Here is a 14,007-nt window from a genome sequence, read left to right as displayed (position 1 = left end):
GAGTCTAATTTTATTTTTAGAAAGAGTGATTATAACTGTTTTTGCTTGATTAAAATAACCTCTTCCTATTTTTTTGCAAGTCTCTCCATTTTTTAAGTTATATGTTTCTGGATCATATGGAATATGTATCTGCTAATGTGCATTTCATTATAAGATTAAGCAACACAGTTCCCAATTGTTCCCTTCATTAAGGTCAGAACCGTTAATTGAGAACATGCCAGAGGTCAAGGGGAGTGATGGTATCTCCTGGCATCATACCATTAAGGGTGAACACAGTGCTAAGGTGAAGATAATCAACTTGCTGTGTCTCTTAAAGGACTGGGAGATGGGTGAACTGCATTTAAGACTTTGCAACACCTTAAACACTTTTTCGTGAGGACCAGAAATGTAAAAAATCTTATTTAAATTCTGACAGTAACCTTCCAGTATAGACTGTGTATTTTACACACCGTACTTCAAATATTGTGGGACTACTGCCAACATAGAGTTCAGAACGGAAATACCTGATTGCATAACGAAATACAAAGGTATATACAAAACAGAATGCATGCTCAAAGTACTTCCCCCTTCAGCTAGGTGTCACTGGTCTGTAACTTGCATTGAAAGTTAAATTTAAGCTAAGTTATGCAGGACCTTTTGGGATGGTCCTCAGCAGAGATGCATAACTAACTAAAAACATACAATGTTTGCTACTAATAATATATATTTCTCCCTCCTATTTCAACAGCTAATTAAAAAGTTCTGATGAAGGTGACATTAAGGTAAACAGTAAACTTCAACTGTCATCGTAAATTTTGAGAGAGTTATGGAAAAAATAGTTTTACATGATCTAGTTTAAAAAATGCTGCAACACAATGTAACTGTACCTCTGCGTTCGCAGAGAGAACCTCAAGAGAGGTTTCAGAGCAAAACTCGCTCTGACAGGGTTGCCCTCAGTTCCCCAGCCACAGGTGGGACAAGGCAGCCAGTCTACTGGAAACCAACTGTAGATAACCAAATCCCTCAATTTGTACTATAGGGAAAGCTCTCACTTCTGGCAGGTAGAAGTCACCCTATGCAAATGTGTGTCTTTGTGCAGGCCTGCGCTTTGCATGCATACAAATTCACCCACTCCTGGTGTGGCGAAGCAGCCTGCTGCCCATCCCGCCGCCTCTGAAGATGTCTCATTGCCCAGCCCCGATGCAGAGAGCGGGGACGAGGTGGGACGCTGACAGCTGCAGGGAGTGGGGCAGAGCATGGCCTGGCCGCCAGGCTGTGGGGCTCCATGCCAGGTAATGATCATGAGGGTGAGATTTGTGCGGGGCAGCCACGGCAGGGGACTCCAGTCAGAGACAAGCACCAGCTGCTGGCTCGGCGGTTTCCAAACCTCCCTTTGGCAGGAGCAGGCCGAAGAGGACTTTCTGGGCCCGAGGTGAAGAACCCCTGTCCTGTGCTAACTTACTTCCTAACCCAACTTTCCCCTCGTTACCCAACTAAACTACCTCTTTGTTTTAGGACGGCTACGGGGCTGCACCAGGACTCGCGCCCACAGGGCCCGGAGGCTGCGGCACCCGCAGCGCGCCGAGCTGCACCGAGCCGGATCCGCTCCTGGCGGCTGGGCGGCCGCGGGGCCGGGGCGAAGCCGCCCGCCACCGACAGCGGGGCTCGTCCCAGCCCTCAGCCAGGCCCCGGAGCTTCTCGTTAGGATCTCTCCTCAGGAGATCCCAGCGAAAGCGTGACGAAAAGCCCTTTCCGTTCCCCGCGAGGGCAAGGCAAACGCGCTTTATTTGTACTTCGCCGGCACGCCCGGGGGGCCGGGGCTCGCGGTGCGGGCAGGGCAGGGCAGGGCTGGGCTCCCCGCGGCTCCCACCGCCGCTCCCCCGGGGGCTCTGCCGCCTCGCCCTGTGCCCGGCCGTCAGCGCGGGCGGCCCGCGCCCCTCACGGCTACGGCCCCTGCCAGGTGCCGGTGCCGGGCTGCCCCCCGAGGGCGGTGGCGGCGGCCCCCAGCGGGGCGGAGCGGCCCGGGGGCGTGCGGCGGGGCCGCTCCCTCCTTCCCTTCCCTCCCCTCCCTTCTCCTCCCTTCTCTCCTTCCCCTCCCCCGCCGCGCACTGCGCAGGCGGCGGCGCTGGCGCGATGGCGGCGCAGGACGGCGGCGGCGACGAGGTGCGGGTGCTGCAGAACCTCCGGGGCAAGATCTGTAAGTGCGGCCGGGGCCGGCTGCGCCCAGCCCGGGGGCCGTCCCGCGGGGCCGCCGCCGCGCCTTCGCCTTCCCCGGGGCTGCGGCCGGCGGGCAGCCGCGGGACGGGAAGGAAGGAAGGAAGGAGGGGAAGGGGCTTGGTGGGGTGCGGGGGGCCGGGGCCCCGGGGAGCGTCCCCCGGTGCTGGGGTATCGCGGAGCCGGGCAGCCGCGCCCCCTCTCTCCCTGCCGACCCCCAGCGGGTCTCGGCGTGTTTGTCAGGCAGGCGTTGCGAAAGTACCGATGTGCAGGAAGTCGGCGGGGGAAGGCCGCTCGGAACGGCCGCTAGCGCTTCTGTGCCTCGGCGTAGCAAGGGAGCGAGAGGGGCCGGGGAGCGCCGGCTCGATCCGCCCGGCCCCGGGCAGCGGCGGGTGCCCCGGCGGGCTGGGGGAGCAGGATGTGCGCGGCTTCCTGCCGGCACGGCTCGGCTGGGCTCGGCTCACGGCGTGCATGCAGCCAGCCGGGCAGCCCGCTCGCTTCCTTTCTCACGCCGCCGGTCAGCTTTTTTGAGAATGAAGCGAAACGGGCCGGGCGCGGCGCCGTGCCGGTGCCGGGGTGGGGAGCCAGGTGCGAGCAGCTTGGGGCCGGTTTAAATTTAGCCGAGGGGTGGAGGCGCTGCTCGAGCGCGGCGCAGGCTCGGGGTTATCTGCGGGAAGTGAAGGAGTGACTAGGCCAGGAAAACGGGAAACGGGGCTCGCTGCGGCGCTTGCTGCAGAGGGTTAATGCGAACCGAGCGGACAAGACTGAGCACACACTTCCTGAGACTTTGTTGTTAGCGATTATCGCGGAGCTAACGCATGCCAGCTTGTCTAAGGAAAAGTCAGCGCTGGCGTATTTACTGACACCGCTCTGCTGCCCGACTTGTGTCCGAGGGGTTTTGCAGCAGTTGACAGGGCGATACTTGAGCCCAGCACAAGTTTTGCGTTAGATATTAAAAAGCACCTCCTGTATCTCTCGCGGCTTTTGTTGAAGCCAGTTTTAGTGTCCCGTGAGTGTGTTCTCCATCGCTCCTGTTGCGATGTAACGTTGAGTGTTACCGCATTTGAGTACCTGGCAAAAGTGATGGTGAAGCAGAGGTTATCATCTGGTTATCGTACATCCAAAGTCGGTTGCCACAGATGGGCCTGTAAAACCGCAGGACCAATTTGGAAGATGGGTGGAAGTAATAAAAGATGTTTCCTGAAACAGTGTGAGGAATCACTTGTAAAGCGACTTGATTTTTTCCAGGAAAATAAAAGCACTTTTAAAAAGATGTGAGTTAATTTGCTGTGAAAGCTTGCAAACCCTCAAATCCCTAGCTTTTCTGTTGGTCTCTTTGCCCAGCACAGGCTGCTTTATTTTCACTTCTTGCTCGTATCTTACTAATGTGCTTTTGGGGTGAAAACTCTCTGAATGAACAATAACAAACAGATGTAATAATATAATCCCCCTTGATCTGGAGGGATTAGCAGTAGCAGACTTCACTTTGGGAAGTTGGTGTTCATAGTCCATGAGAATTTTTTATAATATGCTTTTTGCAAGTAGAATATTTTTCAATGCCTGAGTTTTGTTGTCATTTAAGCTATGAGAAGACGTAACACATTCATTTTGTATGTATGTATTGCACAAGAGATCACAATTTTCAGGAGGCAGTGGCAGTTATGTGTATATAGAAAACACATTTGTGGTAACTTCTTATTTACGCAGTTCTACAGCACGCAAGTAGATGATAAAATCTAAAGTTAGTGATGTTATGCAGACGGTGACAACAGATTTAGAACTGAGGCATGTACTTAAAAGTGGCTTAATTAGCTATTACATACCCAACAATGAAAAACTGAATAGGAACACATTAGCAATCCCTGGGACACCCCATGTTGTGTGGAATACCTGTGTTTGCAGCCTGTCTCCTCCCTCTGGTTTTCAGGTAAGAGAAAACATGAAGATGTGATCTAGTTTAAGACCATGGGGCTTTTTTTTGAACTTGAGCAAGTTTCCATGGGGGATCCACAGGACAGTCATTAAAAGGAATGACTCTTTTGAAAGCACTTTACAAGGTTTGTGCGTATTCTGCAGTTTGAGGTATATTTTATAGTGTGTTATTCTTAGTCGTGTAACTAGCTTTTGTCTTCAGTGTATACCAGGTAGTAGTAGGTTTTTAGGTCGTAATCGATTTAGTTGCTTTCATTTTTGGAAAACCTTAGTGGGATACATGGAAAATAGCTAATTTGTCATCTCCCAGAACTCCTCTGACAAAACTCAGGACACGTTCCATTTCAAACTTCTAGTACTGCATTGTTAACACTGTGTGAATACATTGGGTTATTCTGCGCTTGTATAGCGGTTTTAATTGCTGCTATATAACATGTTTGGTCCCGCAAAATAGGTTGCACTTCATGTGTATAAACTCCTATATAGGTTCTTCATTTTGGGTCCCTGTTGTAGGATGTACACAAATAGTGCGTTTTCCCTCAACAGAGTGCATTGTGAATAAATAGCATGTATCCATCCCACCTCCTGCTCCTGCTGGGTTTCTGATTGTGTTAACAGCGAACAAGCTTTAACTTGATGTTCTCATGTTCTGTCTGCATCTAACAAATGATGTGCAGGACAAGGGAGTTTGACAGAACTGTGGAATTTAGTAGGTTGCTCCATTCCTGTTACTACTAACCCATAACGTTCCTGTAATATGGGGAGTTGGAGTTTCTTAACGTCTGCACTGCCATTGCTCTATGCTCTAGCACTTAACTTTTTATTAGCATCACAGTTTTTCCCTTTTGCTTAGGTTTAAGCTCATCTTACTTTGAAGTAAAGTTTCTCTATGGAGTTGTATAGAGACGACCTGTGTATATATTGTAAACAATATTTTATAAGTATTTTGAAATCTAATATATATAATCAACACAAGGTTTTTTTAGTACAGATATTTTTTGCTGATTTCCCAAAGTAAGTGGTTGAGAGACAGTAAAAGTTGGTTCAAAAGTCAGGTAAGCCATAGTAATCGTGAGCTTGTACATTTTCAGAATAAAAAGGTTGATGTTTATTATGTTACCGATGCATTCCATACTTTCCCGGTTGAATTAGGCTACTAGATATGTCACATGAAAATAATTATTGTTTTAAATTAGTCCGCTGAATGAAACTGCAGAGTTGGTACATCAATAAAAAACAAATCATTCTGTTATTGCTGCTGTTTGATCGCCTGAACTGTAAGTTTAAGTATCATGCTGCGTGGTTATAAATGATAGACACCCTGAAAAGGATCGAAATACAGTTCGACAGTCAAAGTTAAAAATGCTTTTTTTTTTTTTTTTTTCTTATCTCCCCCCCAAAAAAAACAAACCTTTATTTGGTATTTCTGACTAACCATCCTTACTGCCTACAGTTTAATTTGTGTTCTTTTAAGAAAATGTGAAACTACAGTGTTTGTAATCTGCTTTCAAAGGCCACCATACAGTAGCTTTGCAGTGCCAATAAAGTTAGGTTCTCTCTTAAATATTTTTATGTGAAAATTGGATGGTAAAGCTCCAGGGTATTAACTAAAACGTCTAAGATGCTTATCAGAAAAAACTGTTGGGTACAGTTCATGCTTACTAATTACTTCAGCATCTGAAGCTCTGGGGATTGCAAGCCCCTTGAGATTTCTTTTTTTGTATTCTTGTTCATATGCTTTATTAAAACAACTTTTTTTCAAGGTGATACTCAGTCACATGCTTCCCCCCCAGTATCTCGCTCATGGGCCATTTTGAATTTAGTTTCTTTTTAAAGTCTAGTGGCATTAGAAACCGGTTCTGTACTTGTCTCAATCTGTCAATGTTAAGTGTGGCGTTTAAAAATAATACGTGTACTTCCTCCTCTCCCACACCCAAGTTGATGAAAAGCTCATTGATGCTTCTGAGAGCAGAGGTTTTAACCGTGGAAGTTACTTAATTGTCTGTTCATGTTTTCCATCAGTGCACGTATTCCTGACTTCGAAAAGATCGAGGAGGAAGTTCAGTCTGGTGGTGAAACCACCGTGTTCTCTGCTCAGATACAGCATTTCCAGTGCCAGGCAGCACTTGTTACGTTTCAAGGCTGCCACTAATCTATTAAGCAAAAAGAGAGAGAAGACAAAACGTTTCTGACTTTACATCTTAAGAACATAGAAAACAAAGGTTATTTTCCAGTGTGCTTCATAACTGATTTTTTTTTTTAAAGGGACATATATGTGACATGTGAAATCTAATTTCAAGCTGAGGTCTTATATAAAATTTGCAAAAATTTTATATAATTTGGATGATTTCTATTCCATGTTTTATTGGGGGGAGGGGAGGTGGTATTTCCAGTAGAGATATAAGGACACAAGAGTTAAGGCCTAATCCAGAACACAACTCTGGTTGCTTGCATTTAAGATAATAACTTAAGTGACGATGGTGCAGACAGAAGCTACTCAGCAATTAGGAGCCTCTTTCCTCAGAGAGGGGACCAAAAATGCTTGGCTTGGCTCTTTGGGCAGAATCTGAGGTCAACGGGGACTGATGATCATCTTCAAAGAAGGGAACACAGTGGGGAAGTAACTAAGCTAACGCATGGTATTGCCATAAAGCAATGTGTGTGTCTGCAGCGTTTGGATTCTGGAAGAGCACTCTGAATGTTGGGAACTGTTTTTAGCTGTAATCGATCAGAAGCACCAATTTCATGAAGGGCTGTGTGGTGTCCTGCATGTGTTGCTGCAGCAGCCTAGACTCACTGCCCAGGAGTTCCCTGTGCTCCTGCACTGGCAGTCATCGCGCCCCGTTAGAGACTTCCTGTTCTGTTCGTTTTTATACGTGGTGCACGTAGTCAAAAGATGACTTTTCCCATTCTCTGTCAGACCAGATGTCTAGGAAAAAATAAACAGTAGTCATAGATGAACCTTTGAAAGTACATTGGTCAACTTAAAAGCAGCTAAAAAAAGTGAAAAATGAAGAGCAGATTAATAAGATTATATCTATCCCATCAGCTTCCTGTAACCAAAGCATTAATGGAGGAAACAGTGAAGAAGAGTAGCTCAGCCAGGTGATGCCTTTGCCGTACAACCTAATGCCGTATCCCTTTGGGCTGGGAGCCTCTCAGACATAGTAAGCTATGCGGGGTCAAGCCTGAGATGAGACCTCAAGGGAAAGTGCAGGTGCTGCAGGAAGCGGTGCTGATGAGTCAGCGCGTCATCGTCTTCCTGTCGGCTCTCTTTCCATGTAAACCTGGATATCAAAATTTTGGGGTGCATAGTGGGGCTTACAAGTTGAAAGTGAGTAACAAAATGCATGCTAACTGAATGGGGGAGTAAACTTTAGGCATCCATTAAACCTGTGAAGCTTTTGTGTAATATTTTGTTGTTTTTTCCCCTCAGTACTTAGGCTTCTTTTTTATTTATTTACAGATGATGCCAAACAGTTAGTTCCCAACAAAATGAGAGACTTCTTCTGTACCATAAACCTGGACCAAGAAGAAGTTTTTCGTACGCAGGTAGTTGAAAAATCTTCAAGGTAAGCTTAATTTTTACATGGAAATGGTAATCAAGACCTTCTTGTTAGTGTAGGTCAGAGGTTGAACTCGATGATCTTGAGATCTCTTCCAAACTAGACGATTGTATGATTCTTGGTCCAGAATAAAAGCAAGATGCATATCCATGTCCATGTGGTCCTTGTACGTCTTTAAAATGAGAGCTGACTTGTAGCCACTAATTGGAAGCATTGCAGCAATGTGTAAATCTTGAGAGCAGTTGGGAAGAAAACAAAGTGGAGGCTTGTGAGTAGTACAGGACTTACACGAAACATGCTAAAACATATTTTGCTGTTACTGTATTTTGTTTCATTGGGCAGCATAACATTATTTTTCTTGCCAGGTTATTTTCAAGGGAAAGAGATCTGCTTGATCTCTTACTTTCCCTGTCATTTTGTACTTTTGACAAGTAGTCAGTATGTATTGCTGGAATTCTGCTTTCAGTGTCTGCCTTGTAAAACCTGTTTCTAGAATGGATGAACTTGAACTTTTAATTTATTAAAGTTTTGTTTGCTGTGGGATGTGCCCCTGAATAGGCCTTATTCTCTCTTGAAATTCTTGTTATTGGAACTGTAGCTTGTACTCAGGCAGAATGGCTTGCGTTGCCTCCCTGAGCTGTAGATTCTGCTATTGTTTTAGAGCTTTAAAAACAATCCAAAAAGTCGTGATAAAATGGCGGAAGTAGTCTTGAAACTTAGGTTTGCTGATGACCCATACTGGAGGATTTTTGCAGCTGCATTGCTCAGCAGATCCGAGTGACAGTTTAGTTTATTTTGAGGAGACATTAAACCTTCTTCTTAAAATTAAGAAAGTCTGCTAAAACTGTTATTTTTTTTTTTCCCCCAATTCTTGTGATTTCCAGTGGTTTTATGGTAGTGTTTGTTTTGAGCCATCGTGCTAGGTGTTTCTAGGTCAGGATCATCAGACATACAGGAAAGTTAAGTGGGGAGTTTTACTTTTTCAGAACACCACTTTAAAGCCTCCTTATGCCTCTTCATGAATAGTAAACAGTACGTACATGCAACCAGTTAAATTACAAAAATTGACTCAGTGGTTACAGATGAGGAGGATGAACAAAATATTTGGTCCTGATTGCAGTTGATTAATTTAACTGGAAGTGCAAATTGATGTCCTAAATGAAGTCAGTTTTTTAAACTCTGCTGTCAGATTTTTGACATGTTAATAATCAAGATCATAGAAGTTTAATGTTAGGCTTGGAAACAACACCTGTAGCATTTAATGTTTATACAGACTTTTTTTCTCTAATATCCCTTTTTAAGAGTTAAGTGGATACACTTAAATCACATGAAGAAAGAATTTCTGACTATGCAGTAAAACTGACTATGCAGTAAAACATTGGCAAAATAAATCATCTTAGATTAACCTAATTTTTAATAGTACTGAAGTTGAACTGAAACTTAATTGAGAATATTGCCACTAGTTCTTTATAGAGGAAGAACAAAAATTTCACTATAAGAAAATAACAGTTTTGGTGTGTCTTAAACAACCAGAGAAGTTTTCATGATTTTCATCTGATATGAAATTTATATACATATTTTGAGAGTGTTTTGTTAGGAGCCAGTGTTCTCTGCCTGGAGGTGCATTTTTGTCTTCCCTGGCTACATAGGGAATTCTTTGATTCTCTGAATTACATCTGCATGAAGTTAGATCCACAGCATGAGTAAGGTTTCCTACAAACTGATGAAATGTAATAAAATAAATCATCCTGTAGTAACAGCAACAAGAATTGGCTGCTTACTCTTCTATTAGTAGTGCGTATGTGGTTATAAAGGCTGGTGCTTGTTGCAGAAACTTAATTATACCATCTCGTTGCTTATTACTGTGTTGACCTAGAGCGCTGTACTAACCTGGAGGTACTGGAATGGAAGAAAAAAGCTTTGATATCTAAAAACCTGCAAACTTTATAACTGCTTTTCAGTAAGGTGTAGTACAGTATAATTTTAGTCATAACAGCAACAATTGTTTGTTTTGTATTATTTACTGTCTTTTAGACAAGTAGTTCGCAGTCTGTTTTTGTCACTGTTTTCTGGGTTGCAGATTTTATACAAGGTATAATCCAGGTTGTATTCTACAGATATATGCTAGTTATACATCTGTGGAAGTAATTATCAATAGAATTAAAATGACCTTTGGTTCCAGTTATTGAAAACCAATGAAGAAATGTGTGTTGTTTTTTTTTTTTTTTTAATAAAAAAAGTGAAAATATGTTTGGGCTTCCATCAGCACTGTGATGATTGTTAGAAGTGCAGATGTGAAGCCAATGACTTTTCAGAGCTAAAAATACAAGGATTAATACTGAACTGAAAGAAGAATATCCTGTCTAACGACTCAAAAATGTCTCCTGACGGTATAAGAGATTTGTGGGTTTTGAAGAAATTGATTTTTTTTTTTTGTTCCCCTTGAAAGTTTAAAGAAGTTTGAACCTCCTCAAATATCTATGGTCAAATATAAAGAAATATGGAGGGAGAGGTTGTGGTATGTGTTGCATTTTTTGTTTAAACTATTTTATATTAAACTTTGTGCAAATGCAAAGTTAATGCAAGAGTTTAATATCTGGATACGACTGTTGCTTTTATCAAAAGACAGATGTAGGTGTATTGGTCAGTTTTCATCAGTGAATTACTGGTTTAATATGACAAGGAAGGGAAGAGCATATGAGTAATATTATACGTTTGTTTAATCTCCTGTATTACAGTAATCCAAAAGGCCATCCAGTTCTTCCTGTATGACAGTCTGGTCTTCCTTTGAATTAGCATTATCTACTAATTTTGTATCTGTCACAGTCTTTAAAGTTCTTGCATCAAAGTCACAAATGAAAGTACTAAACTGACTGAATCCCTGAGGAACAGGTAGAGTAAGTTCTCTGTTTTAATTATTCCTCATTGGTATAACCTATTGTACCCCTTCAGCCAGTTCATATACACCTCAGAATTTCTTTACTAATCCTTTGTATTCTAAACCTTAAATTTGCTCTGTATCTCTTGCTTTGCTAAAGAATAGTTAACAACTGATTGATACAGCAGGGGTGGTATTCTAGGTAAGGAAAAATGTTCCAACGTGATTTAAAAAAAAAAAAAAAGATTTACATTCTGTTCATACTGTTGACTTGCTCTTTCTTGCAAATCTGAGAATTCACATTGAGGTCAAAATAATGATTGGTAGTAACTGGTCTTTTTTTTTTTTTTTTTTTTTTTTTTTTTTTTTTTTTTTTTTGATATATTTGTGAAGTTCATTCTTCTTAGCCTTAGGATATGGCTGGTAAATAGGTTTTTGGAAGTCAGTACTAATAGTCTCCATCCCACAATAATGAATCATTATCTGATTGTAATTGCACACATACAGTTGTGTAGATATGGTAAGAATAAGCATTTAACTTAGTGATATGCGGTTGTTGAGTTGTACACCATGCCAGCTTGTTCACCCACGGTTCACGCTTTCCACTGTAATATCTTTGTTTTTACTGCTGCAACTATTACTCGTGTAATAGTCAGTGAGCCACATCATAGAATTGACCTAAATTGGAAGTAAGACTTTTTTATCTTCTGGTGAGTTACTGTGTCGATACAATTAAAATGAGCAATGAAGGTAATAAGGAAGTTGAGGCTGCTTAAGGCTGCACTGTTGCTAAATAAAGGTAATGCTCAATAATTTATACCTTTACTGGTGCTGCCTACAAGAAGAACCCAGCTCTCACAAGTTGAATTTCTTGGGTTTGAAATGAGAAGGGGAAGACAAGTGAGGAGCTGAAAAACTATTGAGTTTTCAGCTGAGAATTTTTAAGTTATATCTCAGTGTAATGCAAAGTCCAGCAATGATTTGTATGCTTTAAAGCCTGTGGTAAAAGTTATATGTTCGAACAAAGCAAATGTTTTCACTTGTGAAATGTGTTATAATGAATTCCTGGACTTGAAGCTATTGATTCTAAGAATAGGTTCAAGGAAGTTGGAGCACTAGATTTTTGTGCTTGTGTTTTCATCCACTTTTTGTATTGGTTGCCAGCTTATTTCTTTATTTTGAATTTATTTAATGAGATACTGGTCCTTGAGCATTTGGTGTCTTTTCTCTAATTATTTTGGAGGGAAGAAGGTAGCTGTGATTTGACCTGGTATTTTTCTGCATAGGAACTACCATGAATGAATGGTTCCAAACACAGGCTTATTTGTACTGGTTTAATAAACAGGTATTGTAACAATACAGTGTCAGCAAGATACTTTACTAGAAAATGACAACAAAAACTTAATTTCTGAGGTTGATCTAATTGTCATTGCTATAGTTTTCTGTAGAAAGAAGGCAGAGGCTAAAATTTGTTTCATGAAGCTGTGTTCCTTTCCCTTATGGTGATAATACAGCGTTGTAAATGAAAATATTTTAAGTCTGTGTGAATCCAGTAATTTTGAAATATTTTTTTTGTGAATGCATTTAATTTTCAGATTTCACAACTTGCAGTGACAAAAACATTGTGGTTTTGTTCACTATTTTGAAGTTCAAGCTTCTGAATGCTGACTATCATTGGATCGATAAGTTTACCTTAAGTTAACGGAAGCATGCATACCTCAAGTGTGAAGATACCAAGTATATTGTGTGAAATGTCTGTAATACGAAGGAACTCAGTCTTTTTAGAATGCTCCGCTAATACTTCTAGCTGTTAATTGGTACAGCATGCATGGCAGTTACTTAAGGTAAACTCAAAATGTTATATTAGATGTCACTGGGTGGAGAAATGCAGTGATCATTTCAGCATGCAGGAGAATGTGAGGATTTGAGATGAACATTTCTTTCACTGTTCTCTTACGCTTAGGGCTTCTTTTTACAGGTCTGAATCTCTGAGTATTAAATCTGATGCAGATGTTAGAGCTAAACATGCTGGCAGTTAGTGAAGTAGTTCATATGTTGTGTTTTACTGTTTTATTTAACCGCATACAGAATGAGAAAAAAAAAATTGTCTCAGGAAATCATTTAATTAAGGATGGTGGGTAGAGAACCAACTAGAATGACTTTGAGACAGGAAGTGAAATTGCGGAAAAGACACCACTGTCTATGTGTGTACTCTAACTTTTATATATAAAAAAAATGAGCATACAAAAAGCACTCTTACAGAGTTTTAACCTGTAGTCTTAGTGTATGTTTTGCAATGAAATGACTGTGGGTAGCTTTGACAGATGAGCATGGTGGTAAAGGCCAAGTTCTGTGATTGCAATATAAATACAGCACTTCAGCGTCTACTGTAAAAATTATATAAAGTGCATTTTCCATTTTAACTTTCAGTTTTTCTTTTCAGCCCTTATTTCGGGGAAGAGTTTTACTTTGAGATTCCGAGAACATTCCAGTGGTTGTCCTTCTACATTTATGATAAGAGTGTTTTACAAAAAGACCTGCGTATAGGTAAGTTCTGGGATACTGTCTACATTTTGCATAATGTTTGGTTGTTTTCAATATCAGTAGTTTCATGGATACAATTATTAAACTGATGTGTAAGTGCATACTGTGCTTAAATATCTCAAGTTTGAAAAGCAGGATTTTGTTTCTATGTTTTATTATACTAAAATATGTTTATTTTTTGGGCTAATGGGATTCTTTATAGTCTTACTATATTTTCTGAATTGTGTTTTTTTTTTTTTTCCTCCAACTCTATTCTAGTGGAATATTTGAGCAGTTGTCAATATTTGTAGATGAGAAGATGAGAATGAACTGGTTTTGCAATCGTTGAATACTTGTTAAAACTATACACATCAACTTTTTTTCTCTGCCAGGACAACATGTAAACCTAGTGACTTAAAAGTTGCCGCAAAATCCTTTACATAGTGTAAAAGAAAAATTACAGGAGGTGGATTATTTTGACTGTCTAATGGCTCTAGTGCAGCTGCTATTTGGATATATATATTGCTATAAAGCTCTTAAGAGTCTACTGTGGATGTAGGCTTCATGTTACTTGAATTGAGGAAGGAAGTCATTTGCACCAGGATGCCAGGTAATTTGGTATAACAGCTTTCCAAATAGCAATCAGAAGAGCAGAAGGTGTCTACCTTCAATTTCCTATTTAAACATTCTTCAACACCATTACTGTTCACTCAGATCTGTATTGTGTTATTTCCAGCCACAAGTGTGTTCTTTATTTCACTTAATCTTGTTATTAGTAATATCCAAGATAACACATCATAAGGAGCTGAATTGGTTCTATGTAAACTCATTCACTATTCTACTGCATCTGCTTCAGTTTGCTTCATGTTCCTTGCTTCCATGAGCTTTTCATATAGCATCACCAGCTTAAATAAA

General features: G+C 41.3%; 1 protein-coding gene across 2 annotated transcripts in view; it reads left to right on the top strand.

The window, feature by feature from the left end:
- Positions 1–1,249: 1,249 nt before the first annotated feature.
- RASA2 (RAS p21 protein activator 2) overlaps positions 1,250–14,007 on the top strand; it is a 51,417-nt gene continuing 38,659 nt past the window's right edge. The window contains exons 1-3 of one of the 2 annotated variants that reach the window (XM_084530126.1): positions 1,250–1,271; positions 7,592–7,697; positions 13,013–13,116. In XM_084530126.1, the coding sequence (XP_084386252.1) occupies positions 1,265–1,271; positions 7,592–7,697; positions 13,013–13,116 (217 nt within the window). In that variant the 5' untranslated portion in view covers positions 1,250–1,264. Of the gene's footprint in view, positions 1,272–1,854; positions 2,177–7,591; positions 7,698–13,012; positions 13,117–14,007 lie in introns of those variants that run through there. The other variant, XM_084530127.1, reaches the window with a different exon arrangement.

This window comes from Aythya ferina (assembly GCF_964211825.1).
Source record: "Aythya ferina genome assembly, chromosome: 9".
NCBI lineage: Eukaryota > Metazoa > Chordata > Aves > Anseriformes > Anatidae > Aythya > Aythya ferina.
Note: the sequence above shows the minus strand (reverse complement) of the source record. Positions and strands in the feature narration are given on the sequence as shown.